The sequence below is a fragment of the Euprymna scolopes genome, chromosome 13 (assembly GCF_053919585.1).
Source record: "Euprymna scolopes isolate OS-2025 chromosome 13, ASM5391958v1, whole genome shotgun sequence".
Taxonomy (NCBI): Eukaryota; Metazoa; Mollusca; class Cephalopoda; order Sepiida; family Sepiolidae; genus Euprymna; species Euprymna scolopes.
Window position 1 is genome coordinate 47,434,472 of NC_136494.1, and position 22,205 is coordinate 47,456,676.

The window sequence follows — 22,205 nt, forward strand, 5'->3', positions numbered from 1 at the left end:
CACCACGCAATTTAAGTTTAACTCCGGGTAGGAATCTAAGGCGGTCTGATACGGGTTATCTGAAGCGGCAATGAAGAATACTGGGCTGATAGAGGGGGTGTTTGTTTTTACACCAGGGATAGAAAGTTCTGTATTTGCATCTATCAACCGGCGTCTGCGCATATCCACTATCAGGTTGAAGTTGTGCAGGAAGTCCGCGCCTAGTATGAGGTAGGGTAAATCTGCTATAGTGAAGACCCACAGTCTCTCCGTAATTCCAAGTCCAAAGAACGAGAAATTTGACCGTACATGAGGATAAGAGAGTGATTTACCACTTGCAGTGTGATGGACGACACTGAAGGCTTCTCTGTGAGAAGTTTCAGTGGCCAAATACTTCAAGCTGCTCCTGTATCGACCAAGCAACGCACTTGGGATAAGGGGTCAGTGATAAAATAGGCACGGTGGTGGGTGGTCTGTGGAGAATGTGCCGTGCTCAGTTCTCCCGACGATCGTTTCCCTGGTTCAAATACGAACAGGGCATTTTACAGCACTGTGCGTTCTTGCCAAAATGACTATGATAAAAGCATAGTCCTGGCTTGCTAGAGCGATGGCGGTGATGTGGGGATGGTGAACGGCTCTTGTAGTGGCATCGGGATGAATGTGGCCTGCTTATGTTCAGCTTACTCACCTCTCTGGTGAGGCGTCCGATGGCTGTAAGCATAGCCACCAATGTTGCTTCTTACATTACCTTTCTATCTGCCGCAGGGCCCGTGGATACTTCAGCCTGTTGCTGAGGGATCGCCGCGGTGGTAGGCCCTATCACAGAATCCATTACTTTATCCACCGACGCTGTTACTACACTGATGGAATGCTTCTCTATCATAGGTGCTAGTATTGCCTTTACTTGCCGGCAGCCTTGAAAAGAAAAGCTGCTTAATTAGGGTACTGTCAGGGGGGACATCTGCCAGCTCCCTCATTCTGCAGAGTAACTCTGTTGGCATGCGGTCCCCTAAATGTTCGTCATAGACCAACGTTTCAAAACGTTTTTCTGCCGAGACTGATGTCCGGAGCAGTACCTCCCACTTTATGCTGTCATATGTAGCGTTAAGAGGGGTGTCAGTTATTAAGTCCTTGACAACAGGAGTCAAAGACGCGGGGAAAGTTCTAAATAAAATATGTAATTGTGTTTGCTCCGAAACGTTGTTCGCAGCAAAATATGATTCGAGTTTAGCAAACCAAACTCGAACGTCACCGACAAAGGTGGGCAATGTTGTCATTTTAAAAGGAAAATAGACAAAAAAAATAAATAAAGTATCCGGATACTAGAAGGACGTTATCGCATGACCAAGTGAGAAAAAGGGAAAATATTGAGACAGAGGCAAAAATAAGAAAAATATTTAACAGACTAAAAAGAGAGAGGAGAAAAAATTTTACCAGAAAATAGACTACAAAAATGGTTCCAAAGAGCAGTGGTAAAAAAAAAAAATGGACAATATTTTTTTTGTGTGTGTGCCTGTGTGTGTAACTTATAACCTGGAGGTAAATGAATTCTTTAAACGGTAACTTACGTTTTAGCCGATACGTGAAAGCAAGTTTTTTTTTGTTTTTTTTTAGTAAAAGTTCTCTTTTTTGTTTTGTGGAATTAACTGTCCCTCGAATTACTTGTCTCCTGTTCGTATGTGTGTGCGTTCTAGCATTGTTTTCCCCAGGAGGAGGGTCAAAGAAAAACTTTTAGTCACTTTGGTTTTCAAGTCATTTACGACGAACTGCTATCAGTGTCTCTCGCATTCTTTTTCCTAGGAATCCAACACGTCTGGTGCAGGAAATAATGTCTTCTTTTTTTTTTTATATGGTGACGAAGAAAAAAAAATGTTTCCATGACAAATCAGAGGTGTGAAGTTTGTCCATATTACTTTTCTTGAGGAAAGTATTTCAGGAATTTCTGCTCGCCGCCCCCTCCTTGCTTAGGCGGGGTAGAAGTCCGGCTCGCCATTCAATAAACTTGTGTACACGTCGGGTCACCATTTTATGGAGTTGAGTTAATGCTTTTCGGGCACTCCCTAATAAAATAAATATTTCAACACAAGCTACTGAATAAACGAATAAACGACTTCATAAAACTTGCAAGGAAAAGGTTTATTGAAGTAAGGCAAGATGCCATTTAGATATAGCTGGGGTAGAACTCGTCTGCCTTTGCCTGGTAGTTATTCCCAAGTGGGGACCGTCGATACCGATGTAGGCCGAGAGAGAGTGAGGAAACAGGTCCGCTCTCTTTGACGTCTCGCTGGAAAAGGGGAAGAGTTTTTCTTGTCCGGGACGGAAGCAGTTATAGTTCCTTAAGGGGGTAAGGACGATCCCTGCGCTATGCCTCTGATTGGTCAGTATGTGCCATATTGCATAGTCAGGGGAGGCACTGACGCACAAGAAAAGAGTTCTATTTATTTCTGCTACAAGTACATGAGGCAATTGATCTGTTTAGGTATGAAATTTTAATTTTTAATTTATATTAGGAAAAACGGAATCCAAATGTATCATAAATTTGTTGAAATATCAAATGATTAGCTGAAATTTTTGTATTTTAGTTTAAAAAGTGTCATTGAATTTAATAATTGTTTATCTAATCGATAAATAAATTTTTTAAAAAAAGATAGGTATGTCGATTTAACGTAACGTCCGCAGCCCATAAATTCTTATTTCTTTACAGAAAAAGAAAAATTATTTAAAGAAAAAAGAAGAAATTTAAAGTAAAGGAAAAGTTATTTAGAGAAAAGAAAGTAATCTAAAGGGAAATAATGAAAAGAAAAATAACAGAATATTAAAATTAGGATAGACAAATATTTTCAATTTCAGATTCTCAAGTAATATTTACGTATTACTTGAAAAAAAACAGGAAAAAGGAGAAAAGAAACGCAGGAACCTGACATTAACCTAAGTAGGCTTTTCTATCAAAACTTGTACTTTCTTTGAGATTTCATTAATTCATTACAAACAAAATTCTAACTTTGTTATGAAAATTGCAAAATTTGAAAAAATTAAACAGTTTTCTCAAAATTTAATGATTATTTATATTTTATTAGTTACGAAAATTTCTATTTTGCATTAAAATAAACCTCTAAAAATTCAGTAAATGTCTAAGGAAAACTTTAACAAAAAATACACGCATTCAAAAACTTTAGAATTTTGGTTTGAAATTAATATTTATTTATCTAATTGATAAATGAATAAAAAAGAAAAGATATATCGATATGTCTTCATATATTCCATTAGCACATAAATTCTTGTTTTTTTACAAAAAAGAAAAGGAGAATTTATTTAAAGAAAAAGAGAGAAGTTATTTAAAGTAAAGGAAAAGTTATTTAGAGAACAGAAAATTTTAACTAAATGGAAAAGTTATTTAGAGAAAAGAAAATTATCTAAAGGGAACAGGAAGAATAATTTAAAGAAAAATAACATATGATTAAAGTTAGGCGACTATAAATATTCTCAATTTCAGAATCTCAATCAATATTTACATATTATTTGAAAAAAAAGAAGAAGAAAAGAAATGCAGGAACCTAACATTACCCCAAGTAAGCTTTTCTATCAACACCTGTACTGAGAATTTGTCTCCTGTCGTGAATTTTGTCATCGGTCATGTAGGATTTCTGGTAAAAAAAAAAATAATAATTATTGTCAAAAAATATTGTAAAAAATCTGTATGAAATTTTTAAAAAAGTGTTATTTTCCCAGCCTCTAAATAAACATTTTGCATTTCTGCTTACTGTAAAATCTTTAAATATATTTAAATTCATGCAGATTTTGTGTTTACAAAGACATAATTTCAAAAATTAAAAAAAAAAAAAATGACTTGGTTAGAATTAAAACCAAAACATTTAGTATTCCAGCCAATAATGAAGGTTTAATATTAAACGACTTTAATGAATTTAATTTGAGCGCAGAAAGAAATAAAACCATATTGGCAAGTTGAAATGAACATTTTGCATTTTCAACCTGTATGCATTATTCATCCAACCAAACAAAGATTTTACTCATTATAAACCATCCTTAGTGTATAATTACCATTTCCTGTTAATTTCAGTGTTATGTGGTCAGTAGTTTAAGAGTTTATCTGTTAAATATTTACACACACACACACATGCATCTACTGTTTTATTTATGTAGAAAAATAATCCAGATCTGAGACCATGTTACAACATATATATATTTAAATATATAAACTATTGTGTTAATTCATTTGATAAGTATTTATATTCATATAACTATATAATTATATTTATTTGTGAGATCATCAATGAAAGAATTTGTAAAATACCTATTATCTCCAAAAATGTGAAAATATGACAGAAAACAATGTTAGAAACAAAAGACTTTCTACAATATTTTTTTGTATTTGTAAAGAAAATGTCAATCTCTAAAAATTATTCTTTTTTATCTTGCAGGGTCGAATCAAGCTTGATGTTGGTGGACATGAGTTCACTACTTCAGTGTTTACCCTCACCCGAGTCCAAGATTCAATGCTTGCAGCAATGTTTAGTGGCCGGCATGAAATCAAGCAGGAACGAGATGGCAGCGTGTTCATTGATCGTGATGGGACTCATTTTCGTTACATTCTGAATTACTTGAGAGATAGTGACTGTAGTTTTGATGCTCTGCCACGCAGTAAACAGATTTTGCGAGAATTGCGCAATGAAGCCATTTTTTATCAGCTGCCTGGGCTTGTACAGCAAATTGAGAAATTGTTGTGACATCACCAATGTCTCTTATCCAAAACTCTTTGGAATTGTCATCCCTCTTCATGGCTTAGTAGCCTAAATTGCATATCTTCCTTATCTATTCAATGCCATCATATGTGCAAGTGCCATCTTAGCTGCAATTTGTTTACCTACCCTGCATTTGATGTAAACACAAACCTTATCTTACTCTTTCGTCTCGCATCTCTGTGTTTCATGCTGGTATTTGTTGTCATGGTGGAATGAATGTAAGGATTATATTTTGTACACATTTCGAAAACGTTTTGTCATTTGATCCTGTCTTCTAGCAAATGATGGTATTTCTTTGGGATATGTTCTTAGCTCTTCTCTAATGGCATGTTTGCATTTCTCCCAACGTACGCTTACACACATCACTCAAGATCACTTTCTCATCTTCTTTTCACCACATACTATTCTTAGTAACACTTCACTTTTCATGCAAATTACAAACATTTTATGTATGTGACATATTAATAAAATTGCAATTCAAATTTTCAAAATTAAAAATGATACATTAAAAATGTTTTTTGACATTTTTATATTTTTTTTCTTAGTGAGAAATTTTTCTCAAATCTTTCCATAAGATTTATGTAACTTAATAATATTATTATATTTATCCATTTCCATATTGCTCAGGAAGGACTGATAACAAAACTACATGTAATCTTTTCCTTTTTTTTTTTTTTTTTTTTTAAGCGTTTTACAGTCAATAACAGAAAATAAAATAAAACATGTCAGTTTGTTGTGTTCTATTGTTGGGAGGGGGTTAAAGTATAAATGTTTGAATGCCTATGATTAAAGAATTATCTATTATGTAAGACTCATTTGTAAGATATTATTTACACATATCTATTGGCTTTATTGCAATGACCGACACACATCAATGCCTTTTAACAAATAAGTGATGGTTGCTGACATAACAAAGATATAGAAGTGTTCACAATTAAATACTTTGTCTTTTTATTATTTTATGAGTTTATGTTAGATGAATTTCAATTCCTATTCAATATGATATGCAACTAAACACAAATTGACCTGATCATGATAGCAAATGTAGATACCAGTAAGTAATTTGGCTTTATTTTAGAATTATTTAAGTGGTAAACTTTGGACCAGTATTGAAAGAAATCTAAATAGATTCTGATCTATTGTTTTTCTTATAAAACATTCATCTCACTAGTTTTCATTTTCTCTTTTATTTAATCATTTGTTAATATTCATTACCATCAGTAAATTGCTGCAAAGATATTGAGAACTTTCTAATAAAAATAAGCGTATGTGTAATTATTAAGAAATTCCAAAATTTTGTTTCTTCAGATTTACCAAGTGATTGTCTATTCAAAATGCTCTTTAAATGTTCTGCACACCTTTTTTCTCCATGTACCACTAGTTTTCTAATGGAAATATCTTTCAGTTTAACAACTATTATTTATATGTTAACAACATATTTATTTATATTAGGAAAAAAATTTCTAATATACCACCAATTTTATTTCATTTATATATAAGTATAAGAATTTGTAGTGATCTTAACAGATATAAAAAAAAAACTTTTGCTGAAATAAAAATGATTATAGACAGTATTTATTTTCTCAATAATTGACAATAGCAACAAATATCTTATCTTTTTATTGTTGTCTCTTCATGCATTTTTGTATAGAAAATAGTTTTATTATGCTTTCAGAAATTATTTTTCACTAGATTTGTAGATTTGGAAATTATGCTTTATCAAATTCATATTCATTTTACTAATTTAATAATTACTAAATGGGAAGAACATTTTGACAATTTGAAAGGTGAGTTTTAATTTCGGCCAAAGCTGTGTTTTTTCTTGAAATGAATACAATTGATTACTTAATAATTGTTCAAGCTTTAGATTAGCTGTTTTAGAATTTTACAAGTTTATACCCACTGATATCTATGCTATTAATTTATTTTATATTATTTTCTATAACTGCAAGAATAGTTTACATATGGGGGGTCATTTTTGTACCATTGCATTGGAAATGTAGTTGACTCAAATATGAAACTTTTATAGTCATTTCTTTTATACAATACTATGTACTTGTGAAATTTGCAGTGCTCTAGAAGCATGAATATATTTGCTTCTATTTATAAATTTCTATTTCACTCTCCCTGTTGTGTATGTATATCAAAATCTCATCTAGATTTAACTAATTATTTATCTTTTAAACCAGTTTTGTGGCATAAAGTTGTTATCTAAAAAGAATACTTATACTTTTTCCTTTCCCATTTTCTTGATCCATATTGACTTTTTGTCTCAGCTTAAAGTTTTTGTAGCTAACTTTGAAATAAACGTACACGTTTTTATTTATTTTATTAATATTATCATTCGTTATTAAAAAAATAAACTAATATATTAATACTCAAGGAATCTATTGTTTCAGACTTCATTTTGAGAAACTCCCCTTTTTTTAATGTTTTAAGTAAATGCAAATAATTTAAAGATTAAAATTTTGTCACAATTGTCAACTGCTGATCCAAAATTCTTTAAATTTAATAAAACAATTTATGTAATTGGATTAATATCTATTTGATTGCTAAATAAAGACAAAAGTCATTATTTATGATCTGATTTTACAAATGAATAGACAAATACATATGTGCATGTGTGTATGAAGAAAAATAATATTAAGGATAGGTGGAAAAAGTTAACTATCCTTTCATTGAATAGTTAATCTTTATTGGTCAAAAGACACCTTCAAAGAATTTAAATCTGAAAAAATTAAAATTTGAAAAAAGCATTTTTTGCTTACTCATTTCTAAGCTTATGCCTTGCCATAACATTATTTCTTGTTTCTTACCTGTGTTCGGTCTGACTTAACTTTTTCCCATGTGTAGCCTTTTGACATTTTGTTTAAATGCTGGTTTCTGTCTGATTTTTTCTATATCTTGTGTTTTCCTTTTTGGACCAAGTATGGAATAAGGATGCCGAAAGCCAAGAACATCAAAGGAGACACTTTTCAATCAACACAGGTGTAATTTGTAAACAAAGATACATAATTGGAGTTGTTAGTTTTATTTGTTGATTTGTTGAAAATATAAAAGAAGATTTTTTTAAAAAAAACAGTGTGGGGAATATGCGTTTTTTCTTTTGAGCTTTCCTTTTTTTCGTTTTTTTTTTTACAAAACTTTACAGTAAACAAATGCAGAGATGCTGTCTATAATATATTCTCATTTTAAAATGAGTTCATTCTCTGTGATTATTCACTTTCGTTTTATTTCTTCTTCTAGACATTTAAGAAAAATGTATTAATTATTATTTTTATATAGGCTGCGTTTTTTTCTTGGTTCTTATGTGCTTTTTATATTTCTTTTTCTTCTCTCATTTTTTGTCTTGGTTCTTATGTGCTTTTTATATTTCTTTTTCTTCTCTCATTTTTTTTCTTGGTTCATATGTGCTTTTTATATTTCTTTTTCTTCTCTCATTTTTTGTCTTGGTTCTTAAGTGCTTTTTATATTTCTTTTTCTTCTCTCATTTTTTGTCTTGGTTCATATGTACTTTTTATATTTCGTTTTCTTCTCTCATTTTTTGTCTTGGTTCTTATGTGCTTTTTATATTTCTTTTTCTTCTCTCATTTTTTGTCTTGGTTCATATGTACTTTTTATATTTCTTTTTCTTCTGTTTTTTTTGTCTTGGTTCATATGTACTTTTTATATTTCTTTTTCTTCTCTCATTTTTTGTCTTGGTTCATATGTACTTTTTATATTTCTTTTTCTTCTCTCATTTTTTGTCTTGGTTCTTATGTGCTTTTTATATTTCTTTTTCTTCTCTCATTTCTATCTTGGTTCTTATGTACTTTTTCTATTTCTCTTTCTACTCTCATTTCTATCTGTGTTCTTATGTACTTTTTATATTTCTTTTTCTTCTCTCATTTTTTGTCTTGGTTCATATGTACTTTTTATATTTCGTTTTCTTCTCTCATTTTTTGTCTTGGTTCTTATGTGCTTTTTATATTTCTTTTTCTTCTCTCATTTTTTGTCTTGATTCATATGTACTTTTTATATTTCTTTTTCTTCTGTTTTTTTGTCTTGGTTCATATGTACTTTTTATATTTCTTTTTCTTCTCTCATTTTTTGTCTTGGTTCATATGTACTTTTTATATTTCTTTTTCTTCTCTCATTTTTTGTCTTGGTTCATATGTACTTTTTATATTTCTTTTTCTTCTCATTTTTTGTCTTGGTTCATATGTACTTTTTATATTTCTTTTTCTTCTCATTTTTTGTCTTTGTTCATATGTACTTTTTATATTTCTTTTTCTTCTCTCATTTTTTGTCTTGGTTCATATGTACTTTTTATATTTCTTTTTCTTCTCATTTTTTGTCTTGGTTCATATGTACTTTTTATATTTCTTTTTCTTCTCTCATTTTTTGTCTTGGTTCATATGTACTTTTTATATTTCTTTTTCTTCTCTCATTTTTTGTCTTGGTTCTTATGTGCTTTTTATATTTCTTTTTCTACTCTCATTTTTTTCTTGGTTCATATGTACTTTTTATATTTCTTTTTCTTCTCTCATTTTTTGTCTTGGTTCATATGTGCTTTTTATATTTCTTTTTCTTCTCTCATTTTTTGTCTTGGTTCATATGTACTTTTTATATTTCTTTTTCTTCTCTCATTTTTTGTCTTGGTTCTTATGTGCTTTTTATATTTCTTTTCCTTCTCTCATTTTTTGTCTTGGTTCATATGTACTTTTTATATTTCTTTTTCTTCTCACATTTTTTGTCTTGGTTCTTATGTACTTTTTATATTTCTTTTTCTTCTCTCATTTTTTGTCTTGGTTGATATGTACTTTTTATATTTCTTTTTCTTCTCTCATTATTTGCCTTGGTTCATATGTACTTTTATATTTCTTTTTCTTCTCTCGTTTTTTGTCTTGGTTCTTATGTGCTTTTTATATTTCTTTTTCTTCTCTCCTTTTTTGTCTTGGTTCATATGTACTTTTTATATTTCTTTTTCTTCTCTCATTTTTTGTCTGGGTTCATATGTACTTTTTATATTTCTTTCTCTTCTCTCATTTTTTGTCTTGGTTCATATGTACTTTTTATATTTCTTTTGATTCTCATTTTTTGTCTTGGTTCATATGTACTTTTTATATTTCTTTTTCTTCTCTCATTTTTTGTCTTGGTTCATATGTACTTTTTATATTTCTTTCTCTTCTCTCATTTTTTGTCTTGGTTCATATGTACTTTTTATATTTCTTTTGATTCTCATTTTTTGTCTTGGTTCATATGTACTTTTTATATTTCTTTTTCTTCTCTCATTTTTTGTCTTGGTTCATATGTACTTTCTATATTTCTCTTTCTTCTCTCATTTTTTGTCTTGGTTCTTATGTACATTTTCTATTTCTCTTTCTACTCTCATTTCTATCTTGGTTCTTATGTACTTTTTATATTTTTTTTTCTTCTCTCATTTTTTGTCTTGGTTCTTATGTACTTTTTATATTTCTTTTTCTTCTCTCATTTCTATCTTGGTTCTTATGTACTTTTTATATTTCTTTTTCTTCTCTCATTTTTTGTCTTGGTTCTTATGTACTTTTTATATTTCTTTTTCTTCTCTCATTTTTTGTCTTGGTTCTTATATGCTTTTTATATTTCATTTTCTTCTCTCATTTTTATTCTTGGTTCTTATGTGCTTTTTATATTTCTTTTTCTTCTCTCATTTCTATCTTGGTTCTTATGTACTTTTTCTATTTCTCTTTCTACTCTCATTTCTATCTTGGTTCTTATGTACTTTTTATATTTCTTTTTCTTCTCTCATTTTTTGTCTTGGTTCTTATATGCTTTTTATATTTCTTTTTCTTCTCTCATTTTTTTTGTCTTGGTTCTTATATGCTTTTTATATTTCTTTTTCTTCTCTCATTTTTTGTCTTGGTTCTTATATGCTTTTTATATTTCTTTTTCTTCTCTCATTTCTATCTTGGTTCTTATGTACTGTTTATATTTCTTTTTCTTCTCTCATTTTTTGTCTTGGTTCTTATGTACTTTTTATATTTCTTTTTCTTCTCTCATTTCTATCTTGGTTCATATGTACTTTTTATATTTCTTTTTCTTCTCATTTTTTGTCTTGGTTCTTATGTACTTTTTCTATTTCTCTTTCTTCTCATATTTTGTCTTGTTTCTTATGTACTTTTTATATTTCTTTTTCTACTCTCATTTTTTGTCTTGGTTGATATGTACTTTTTATATTTCTCTTTCTTCTCTCATTTTTTGTCTTGGTTCATATGTACTTTTTATATTTCTTTTTCAACTCTCATTTTTTTCTTGGTTCTTATGTACTTTTTATATTTCTCTTTCTTCTCTCATTTTTTGTCTTGGTTCTTATGTACATTTTCTATTTCTCTTTCTACTCTCATTTCTATCTTGGTTCTTATGTACTGTTTATATTTCTTTTTCTTCTCTCATTTTTTGTCTTGGTTCTTATGTACTTTTTATATTTCGTTTTCTTCTCTCATTCTTTGTCTTGGTTCTTATGTGCTTTTTATATTTCTTTTTCTTCTCTCATTTCTATCTTGGTTCTTATGTACTTTTTCTATTTCTCTTTCTACTCTCATTTCTATCTTGGTTCTTATGTACTTTTTATATTTCTTTTTCTTCTCTCATTTTTTGTCTTGGTTCATATGTACTTTTTATATTTCTTTTTCTTCTCATTTTTTTTCTTGGTTCATATGTACTTTTTATATTTCTTTTTCTACTCTCATATTTTTCTTGGTTCTTATGTACTTTTTAGATTTCTCTTTCTTCTCTCATTTTTTGTCTTGGTTCTTATGTACTTTTTATATTTCTTTTTCTTCTCTCATTTTTTGTCTTGGTTCTTATGTACTTTTTATATTTCTTTTTCTTCTCTCATTTTTTGTCTTGGTTCTTATATGCTTTTTATATTTCTTTTTCTTCTCTCATTTTTTGTCTTGGTTCTTATGTGCTTTTTATATTTCTTTTTCTTCTCTCATTTCTATCTTGGTTCTTATGTACTTTTTCTATTTCTCTTTCTACTCTCATTTCTATCTTGGTTCTTATGTACTTTTTATATTTCTTTTTCTTCTCTCATTTTTTGTCTTGGTTCTTATATGCTTTTTATATTTCTTTTTCTTCTCTCATTTCGATCTTGGTTCTTATGTACTTTTTATATTTCTTTTTCTTCTCTCATTTTTTGTCTTGGTTCTTATGTACTTTTTATATTTCTTTTTCTTCTCTCATTTCTATCTTGGTTCATATGTACTTTTTATATTTCTTTTTCTTCTCATTTTTTGTCTTGGTTCTTATGTACTTTTTATATTTCTCTTTCTTCTCATTTTTTGTCTTGGTTCTTATGTACTTTTTATATTTCTTTTTCTACTCTCATTTTTTGTCTTGGTTGATATGTACTTTTTATATTTCTCTTTCTTCTCTCATTTTTTGTCTTGGTTCATATGTACTTTTTATATTTCTTTTTCAACTCTCATTTTTTTCTTGGTTCTTATGTACTTTTTATATTTCTCTTTCTTCTCTCATTTCTATCTTGGTTCTTATGTACTGTTTATATTTCTTTTTCTTCTCTCATTTTTTGTCTTGGTTCTTATGTACTTTTTATATTTTGTTTTCTTCTCTCATTCTTTGTCTTGGTTCTTATGTGCTTTTTATATTTCTTTTTCTTCTCTCATTTATATCTTGGTTCTTATGTACTTTTTCTATTTTTACTTTCTACTCTCATTTCTATCTTGGTCCTTATGTACTTTTTATATTTCTTTTTCTTCTCTCATTTTTTGTCTTGGTTCATATGTACTTTTTATATTTCTTTTTCTTCTCATTTTTTGTCTTGGTTCATATGTACTTTTTATATTTCTTTTTCTACTCTCATTTTTTTCTTGGTTCTCATGTACTTTTTAGATTTCTCTTTCTTCTCTCATTTTTTGTCTTGGTTCTTATGTACTTTTTCTATTTCTCTTTCTACTCTCATTTCTATCTTGGTTCTTATGTATTTTTTATATTTCTTTTTCTTCTCTCATTTTTTGTCTTGGTTCTTATGTACTTTTTATATTTCTTTTTCTTCTCTCATTTTTTGTCTTGGTTCTTATGTGCTTTTTATATTTCTTTTTCTTCTCTCATTTCTATCTTGGTTCTTATGTACTTTTTCTATTTCTCTTTCTACTCTCATTTCTATCTTGGTTCTTATGTACTGTTTATATTTCTTTTTCTTCTCTCATTTTTTGTCTTGGTTCTTATGTACTTTTTATATTTCGTTTTCTTCTCTCATTCTTTGTCTTGGTTCTTATGTGCTTTTTATATTTCTTTTTCTTCTCTCATTTCTATCTTGGTTCTTATGTACTTTTTCTATTTCTCTTTCTACTCTCATTTCTATCTTGGTTCTTATGTACTGTTTATATTTCTTTTTCTCCTCTCATTTTTTGTCTTGGTTCTTATGTACTTTTTATATTTCGTTTTCTTCTCTCATTCTTTGTCTTGGTTCTTATGTGCTTTTTATATTTCTTTTTCTTCTCTCATTTCTATCTTGGTTCTTATGTACTTTTTATATTTCGTTTTCTTCTCTCATTCTTTGTCTTGGTTCTTATGTGCTTTTTATATTTCTTTTTCTTCTCTCATTTCTATCTTGGTTCTTATGTACTTTTTCTATTTCTCTTTCTACTCTCATTTCTATCTAGGTTCTTATGTACTGTTTATATTTCTTTTTCTTCTCTCATTTTTTGTCTTGGTTCTTATGTACTTTTTATATTTCGTTTTCTTCTCTCATTCTTTGTCTTGGTTCTTATGTACTTTTTATATTTCTTTTTCTTCTCTCATTTTTTGTCTTGGTTCATATGTACTTTTTATATTTCTTTTTCTTCTCACTTTTTGTCTTGGTTCATATGTACTTTTTATATTTCTTTTTGTACTCTCATTTTTTTCTTGGTTCTTATGTACTTTTTAGATTTCTCTTTCTTCTCTCATTTTTTGTCTTGGTTCTTTTGTACTTTTTCTATTTCTCTTTCTACTCTCATTTCTATCTTGGTTCTTATGTATTTTTTATATTTCTTTTTCTTCTCTCATTTTTTGTCTTGGTTCTTATGTACTTTTTATATTTCTTTTTCTTCTCTCATTTTTTGTCTTGGTTCTTATATGCTTTTTATATTTCTTTTTCTTCTCTCATTTTTTGTCTTGGTTCTTATGTGCTTTTTATATTTCTTTTTCTTCTCTCATTTCTATCTTGGTTCTTATGTACTTTTTCTATTTTTCTTTCTACTCTCATTTCTATCTTGGTTCTTATGTACTTTTTATATTTCTTTTTCTTCTCTCATTTTTTGTCTTGGTTCTTATGTATTTTTTATATTCCTTTTTCTTCTCTCATTTTTTGTCTTGGTTCTTATGTATTTTTTATATTTCTTTTTCTTCTCTCATTTTTTGTCTTGGTTCTTATGTGCTTTTTATATTTCTTTTTCTTCTCTCATTTTTTGTCTTGTTCATATGTACTTTTTATATTCCTTTTTCTTCTCTCATTTTTTGTCTTGGTTCATATGTACTTTTTATATTTCTTTTTCTTCTCTCATTTTTTGTCTTGGTTCTTATGTGCTTTTTATATTTCTTTTTCTTCTCTCATTTTTTTGTCTTGGTTCTTATGTGCTTTTTATAATTCTTTTTCTACTCTTATTTTTTCTTGGTTCATATGTACTTTTTATATTTCTTTTTCTTCTCTCATTTTTTGTCTTGGTTCTTATGTGCTTTTTATATTTCTTTTTCTTCTCTCATTTTTTGTCTTGGTTCATATGTACTTTTTATATTTCTTTTTCTTCTCTCATTTTTTGTCTTGGTCCTTATGTGCTTTTTATATTTCTTTTTCTTCTCTCATTTTTTGTCTTGGCTCATATGTACTATTATATTTCTTTCTCTTCTCTCATTTTTTGTCTTGGTTCATATGTACTTTTTATATTTCTTTTTCTTTTCTCATTTTTTGTCTCGGTTCATATGTACTTTTTATATTTCTTTTTCTTCTCTCATTTTTTTGATATTGGTTCATGTGTACTTTTTATATTTCTTTTTCTTCTCTCATTTTTTGTCTTGGTTCTTATGTGCTTTTTATATTTCTTTTTCTTCTCTCATTTTTTGTCTTGGTTCATATGTACTTTTTATATTACTTTTTCTTCTCATTTTTTGTCTTGGTTCATATGTACTTTTTATATTTCTTTTTCTACTCTTATTTTTTTCTTGGTTCTTATGTACTTTTTAGATTTCTCTTTCTTCTCTCATTTTTTGTCTTGGTTCATATGTACTGTTTATATTTCTTTTTCTTCTCTCATTTTTTGTCTTGCTTCTTATATGCTTTTTATATTTCTTTTTCTTCTCTCATTTTTTGTCTTGGTTCTTATATGCTTTTTTTATTTCTTTTTCTTCTCTAATTTCTATCTTGGTTCTTATGTACTTTTTCTATTTTTCTTTCTACTCTCATTTCTATCTTGGTTCTTATGTACTTTTTATATTTCTTTTTCTTCTCTCATTTTTTGTCTTGGTTCTTATGTACTTTTTATATTTCTTTTTCTTCTCTCATTTTTTGTCTTGGTTCTTATATGCTTTTTATATTTCTTTTTCTTCTCTCATTTTTTGTCTTGGTTCTTATGTGCTTTTTATATTTCTTTTTCTTCTCTCATTTCTATCTTGGTTCTTATGTACTTTTTCTATTTCTCTTTCTACTCTCATTTCTATCTTGGTTCTTATGTACTTTTTATATTTCTTTTTCTTCTCTCATTTTTTGTCTTGGTTCTGATATGCTTTTTATATTTCTTTTTCTTCTCTCATTTTTTTGTCTTGGTTCATATGTACTTTTTCTATTTTATTTTCTTCTCATTTTTTGTCTTGGTTCTTATATGCTTTTTATATTTCTTTTTCTTCTCTCATTTTTTGTCTTGGTTCATATGTACTTTTTATATTTCTTTTTCTTCTCATTTTTTGTCTTGGTTCATATGTACTTTTTATATTTCTTTTTCTTCTCTCATTTTTTGTCTTGGTTCTTATGTGCTTTTTATATTTCTTTTTCTTCTCTCATTTTTTGTCTTGGTTCGTATGTACTTTTTATATTACTTTTTCTTCTCATTTTTTGTCTTGGTTCATATGTACTTTTTATATTTCTTTTTCTACTCTTATTTTTTTCTTGGTTTTTATGTACTTTTTAGATTTCTCTTTCTTCTCTCATTTTTTGTCTTGGTTCATATGTACTGTTTATATTTCTTTCTCTTCTCTCATTTTTTGTCTTGGTTCTTATATGCTTTTTATATTTCTTTTTCTTCTCTCATTTTTTGTCTTGGTTCTTATGTGCTTTTTATATTTCTTTTTCTTCTCTCATTTCTATCTTGGTTCTTATGTACTTTTTCTATTTCTCTTTCTACTCTCATTTCTATCTTGGTTCTTATGTACTTTTTATATTTCTTTTTCATCTCATTTTTTGTCTTGGTTCTTATGTACTTTTTATATTCCTTTTTCTTCTCTCATTTTTTGTCTTGGTTCTTATGTATTTTTTATATTCCTTTTTCTTCTCTCATTTTTTGTCTTGGTTCTTATGTGCTTTTTTATATTTCTTTTTCTTCTCTCATTTTTTGTCTTGGTTCTTATGTGCTTTTTATATTTCTTTTTCTTCTCTCATTTTTTGTCTTGTTCATATGTACTTTTTATATTCCTTTTTCTTCTCTCATTTTTTGTCTTGGTTCATATGTACTTTTTATATTTCTTTTTCTTCTCTCATTTTTTGTCTTGGTTCTTATGTGCTTTTTATATTTCTTTTTCTTCTCTCATTTTTTTGTCTTGGTTCTTATGTGCTTTTTATAATTCTTTTTCTACTCTTATTTTTTCTTGGTTCATATGTACTTTTTATATTTCTTTTTCTTCTCTCATTTTTTGTCTTGGTTCTTATGTGCTTTTTATATTTCTTTTTCTTCTCTCATTTTTTGTCTTGGTTCATATGTACTTTTTATATTTCTTTTTCTTCTCTCATTTTTTGTCTTGGTCCTTATGTGCTTTTTATATTTCTTTTTCTTCTCTCATTTTTTGTCTTGGCTCATATGTACTATTATATTTCTTTCTCTTCTCTCATTTTTTGTCTTGGTTCATATGTACTTTTTATATTTCCTTTTCTTTTCTCATTTTTTGTCTCGGTTCATATGTACTTTTTATATTTCTTTTTCTTCTCTCATTTTTTTGATATTGGTTCATGTGTACTTTTTATATTTCTTTTTCTTCTCTCATTTTTTGTCTTGGTTCTTATGTGCTTTTTATATTTCTTTTTCTTCTCTCATTTTTTGTCTTGGTTCATATGTACTTTTTATATTACTTTTTCTTCTCATTTTTTGTCTTGGTTCATATGTACTTTTTATATTTCTTTTTCTACTCTTATTTTTTTCTTGGTTCTTATGTACTTTTTAGATTTCTCTTTCTTCTCTCATTTTTTGTCTTGGTTCATATGTACTGTTTATATTTCTTTTTCTTCTCTCATTTTTTGTCTTGCTTCTTATATGCTTTTTATATTTCTTTTTCTTCTCTCATTTTTTGTCTTGGTTCTTATATGCTTTTTTTATTTCTTTTTCTTCTCTCATTTCTATCTTGGTTCTTATGTACTTTTTCTATTTCTCTTTCTACTCTCATTTCTATCTTGGTTCTTATGTACTTTTTATATTTCTTTTTCTTCTCATTTTTTGTCTTGGTTCATATGTACTTTTTATATTTCTTTTTCTTCTCTCATTTTTTGTCTTGGTTCTTATGTGCTTTTTTATATTTCTTTTTCTTCTCTCATTTTTTGTCTTGGTTCTTATGTACTTTTTATATTTCTTTTTCTTCTCTCATTTTTTGTCTTGGTTCTTATGTGCTTTTTATATTTCTTTTTCTTCTCTCATTTTTTTGTCTTGGTTCATATGTGCTTTTTATAATTCTTTTTCTACTCTTATTTTTTCTTGGTTCATATGTACTTTTTATATTTCTTTTTCTTCTCTCATTTTTTGTCTTGGTTCTTATGTACTTTTTATATTTCTTTTTCTTCTCTCATTTTTTGTCTTGGTTCTTATGTACTTTTTATATTCCTTTTTCTTCTCTCATTTTTTGTCTTGGTTCTTATGTACTTTTTATATTTCTTTTTCTTGTCTCATTTTTTGTCTTGGTTCTTATGTGCTTTTTATATTTCTTTTTCTTCTCTCATTTTTTGTCTTGTTCATATGTACTTTTTATATTCCTTTTTCTTCTCTCATTTTTTGTCTTGGTTCATATGTACTTTTTATATTTCTTTTTCTTCTCTCATTTTTTGTCTTGGTTCTTATGTGCTTTTTATATTTCTTTTTCTTCTCTCATTTTTTTGTCTTGGTTCTTATGTGCTTTTTATAATTTTTTTTCTACTCTTATTTTTTCTTGGTTCATATGTACTTTTTATATTTCTTTTTCTTCTCTCATTTTTTTTCTTGGTTCTTATGTGCTGTTTATATTTCTTTTTCTTCTCTCATTTTTTGTCTTGGTTCATATGTACTTTTTATATTTCTTTTTCTTCTCTCATTTTTTGTCTTGGTCCTTATGTGCTTTTTATATTTCTTTTTCTTCTCTCATTTTTTGTCTTGGTTCATATGTACTATTATATTTCTTTCTCTTCTCTCATTTTTTGTCTTGGTTCATATGTACTTTTTATATTTCTTTTTCTTCTCTCATTTTTTGTCTCGGTTCATATGTACTTTTTATATTTCTTTTTCTTCTCTCATTTTTTTGATATTGGTTCATGTGTACTTTTCATATTACTTTTTCTTCTCTCATTTTTTGTCTCGGTTCATATGTACTTTTTATATTTCTTTTTCTTCTCTCATTTTTTGTCTTGGTTCTTATGTGCTTTTTATATTTCTTTTTCTTCTCTCATTTTTTGTCTTGGTTCTTATGTGCTTTTTATATTTCTTTTTCTTCTATCATTTTTTCTCTTGGTTCTTATGTGCTTTTTCTATTTCTCTTTCTTCTCTCATTTTTTGTCTAATGTACTTTTTATATTTCTTTTTCTTCTCTCATTTTTTGTCTTGGTTCTTATGTACTTTTTATATTTCTTTTTCTTCTCTCATTTTTTTCTTGGTTCTTATGTACTTTTTATATTTCTTTTTCTTCTCTCATTTTTTGTCTTGGTTCTTATGTACTTTTTATATTTCTTTTTCTTCACTCATTTTTTGTCTTGGTCCTCATGTGCTTTTTATATTTCTTTTTCTTCTCTCATTTTTTGTCTTGGTTCATATGTACTATTATATTTCTTTCTCTTCTCTCATTTTTTGTCTTGGTTCTTATGTACTTTTTATATTTTTTTTTCTTCTCTCATTTTTTGTCTTGGTTCTTATGTACTTTTTATATTTTTTTTTCTACTCTCATTTTTTTCTTGGTTCTTATGTACTTTTTATATTTTTTTTTCTACTCTCATTTTTTTCTTGGTTCTTATGTACTTTTTATATTTTTTTTTCTACTCTCATTTTTTGTCTTGGTTCTTATGTACTTTTTATATTTTTTTTTCTTCTCTCATTTTTTGTCTTGGTTCTTATGTACTTTTTATATTTTTTTTTCTACTCTCATTTTTTGTCTTGGTTCTTATGTACTTTTTATATTTTTTTTTCTACTCTCATTTTTTGTCTTGGTTCTTATGTACTTTTTATATTTTTTTTTCTTCTCTCATTTTTTGTCTTGGTTCTTATGTACTTTTTATATTTTTTTTCTACTCTCATTTTTTGTCTTGGTTCTTATGTACTTTTTATATTTTTTTTTCTACTCTCATTTTTTGTCTTGGTTCTTATGTACTTTTTATATTTTTTTTTCTTCTCTCATTTTTTGTCTTGGTTCTTATGTACTTTTTATATTTTTTTTTCTACTCTCATTTTTTGTCTTGGTTCTTATGTACTTTTTATATTTTTTTTCTACTCTCATTTTTTTCTTGGTTCTTATGTACTTTTTATATTTTTTTTTCTTCTCTCATTTTTTGTCTTGGTTCTTATGTACTTTTTATTTTTTTTTTCTACTCTCATTTTTTGTCTTGGTTCTTATGTACTTTTTATATTTTTTTTTCTTCTCTCATTTTTTGTCTTGGTTCTTATGTACTTTTTATATTTTTTTTTCTACTCTCATTTTTTGTCTTGGTTCTTATGTACTTTTTATTTTTTTTTTTCTACTCTCATTTTTTGTCTTGGTTCTTATGTACTTTTTATATTTTTTTTTCTTCTCTCATTTTTTGTCTTGGTTCTTATGTACTTTTTATATTTTTTTTCTACTCTCATTTTTTGTCTTGGTTCTTATGTACTTTTTATATTTTTTTTCTTCTCTCATTTTTTGTCTTGGTTCTTATGAACTTTTTATATTTCTTTTTCTTCTCTCATTTTTTTTCTTGGTTCTTATGTACTTTTTATATATTTTTTTCTACACTAATTTTTTTTCTTGGTTCTTATGTGCTGTTTATATTTCTTTTTCTTCTCTCATTTTTTGTCTTGGTTCTTATGTACTTTTTATATTTCTTTTTCTTCTCTCATTTTTTGTCTTGGTCCTTATGTGCTTTTTATATTTCTTTTTCTTCTCTCATTTTTTGTCTTGGTTCATATGTACTATTATATTTCTTTCTCTTCTCTCATTTTTTGTCTTGGTTCTTATGTACTTTTTATATTTTTTTTTCTTCTCTCATTTTTTGTCTTGGTTCTTATGTACTTTTTATATTTTTTTTTCTACTCTCATTTTTTGTCTTGGTTCTTATGTACTTTTTATATTTTTTTTTCTACTCTCATTTTTTGTCTTGATTCTTATGTACTTTTTATATTTTTTTTTCTTCTCTCATTTTTTGTCTTGGTTCTTATGTACTTTTTATATTTTTTTTTTCTACTCTCATTTTTTGTCTTGGTTCTTATGTACTTTTTATATTTTTTTTTCTACTCTCATTTTTTGTCTTGGTTCTTATGTACTTTTTATATTTTTTTTTCTTCTCTCATTTTTTGTCTTGGTTCTTATGTACTTTTTATATTTTTTTTTCTACTCTCATTTTTTGTCTTGGTTCTTATGTACTTTTTATATTTTTTTTCTACTCTCATTTTTTTCTTGGTTCTTATGTACTTTTTATATTTTTTTTTCTTCTCTCATTTTTTGTCTTGGTTCTTATGTACTTTTTTTTTTTTTTTTCTACTCTCATTTTTTGTCTTGGTTCTTATGTACTTTTTATATTTTTTTTTCTTCTCTCATTTTTTGTCTTGGTTCTTATGTACTTTTTATATTTTTTTTTCTACTCTCATTTTTTGTCTTGGTTCTTATGTACTTTTTATTTTTTTTTTCTACTCTAATTTTTTGTCTTGGTTCTTATGTACTTTTTATATTTTTTTTTCTTCTCTCATTTTTTGTCTTGGTTCTTATGTACTTTTTATATATTTTTTTCTACTCTCATTTTTTGTCTTGGTTCTTATGTACTTTTTATATGTTTTTTCTACTCTCATTTTTTGTCTTGGTTCTTATGTACTTTTTATATTTTTTTTTCTTCTCTCATTTTTTGTCTTGGTTCTTATGTACTTTTTATATTTTTTTTTCTACTCTCATTTTTTTCTTGGTTCTTATATACTTTTTATATTTTTTTTTCTACTCTCATTTTTTGTCTTGGTTCTTATGTACTTTTTATATTTTTTTTTCTTCTCTCATTTTTTGTCTTGGTTCTTATGTACTTTTTATATTTTTTTTTCTACTCTCATTTTTTTCTTGGTTCTTATGTACTTTTTATATTTTTTTTTCTACTCTCATTTTTTGTCTTGGTTCTTATGTACTTTTTATATTTTTTTTTCTTCTCTCATTTTTTGTCTTGGTTCTTATGTACTTTTTATATTTTTTTTTCTACTCTCATTTTTTGTCTTGGTTCTTATGTACTTTTTATATTTTTTTTTCTACTCTCATTTTTTGTCTTGGTTCTTATGTACTTTTTATATTTTTTTTTCTTCTCTCATTTTTTGTCTTGGTTCTTATGTACTTTTTATATATTTTTTTCTACTCTCATTTTTTGTCTTGGTTCTTATGTACTTTTTATATTTTTTTTTCTACTCTCATTTTTTGTCTTGGTTCTTATGTACTTTTTATATTTTTTTTTCTTCTCTCATTTTTTGTCTTGGTTCTTATGTACTTTTTATATTTTTTTTTCTACTCTCATTTTTTGTCTTGGTTCTTATGTACTTTTTATATTTTTTTTCTAATCTCATTTTTTTCTTGGTTCTTATGTACTTTTTATATTTTTTTTTCTTCTCTCATTTTTTGTCTTGGCTCTTATGTACTTTTTATTTTTTTTTTCTACTCTCATTTTTTGTCTTGGTTCTTATGTACTTTTTATATTTTTTTTTCTTCTCTCATTTTTTTGTCTTGGTTCTTATGTACTTTTTATATTTTTTTTTCTACTCTCATTTTTTGTCTTGGTTCTTATGTACTTTTTATTTTTTTTTTTCTACTCTCATTTTTTGTCTTGGTTCTTATGTACTTTTTATATTTTTT

The 22,205-nt window shown here is 27.0% G+C and overlaps 1 protein-coding gene across 3 annotated transcripts in view; it reads left to right on the forward strand.

The window, feature by feature from the left end:
* LOC145292008 (uncharacterized) overlaps positions 1-5,467 on the forward strand; it is a 313,669-nt gene extending 308,202 nt beyond the window's left edge. For all 3 annotated transcript variants that reach the window (XR_013869533.1, XM_080137997.1, XM_080137996.1), the window contains one exon: positions 4,419-5,467. Coding sequence is in view for 2 of the 3 variants with exons in the window: in XM_080137997.1 (XP_079994123.1) it covers positions 4,419-4,724 (306 nt within the window). In the remaining variant the exon portion in view is untranslated. The remainder of the gene's footprint in view (positions 1-4,418) is intronic.
* The last annotated feature ends 16,738 nt before the right edge of the window (positions 5,468-22,205 follow it).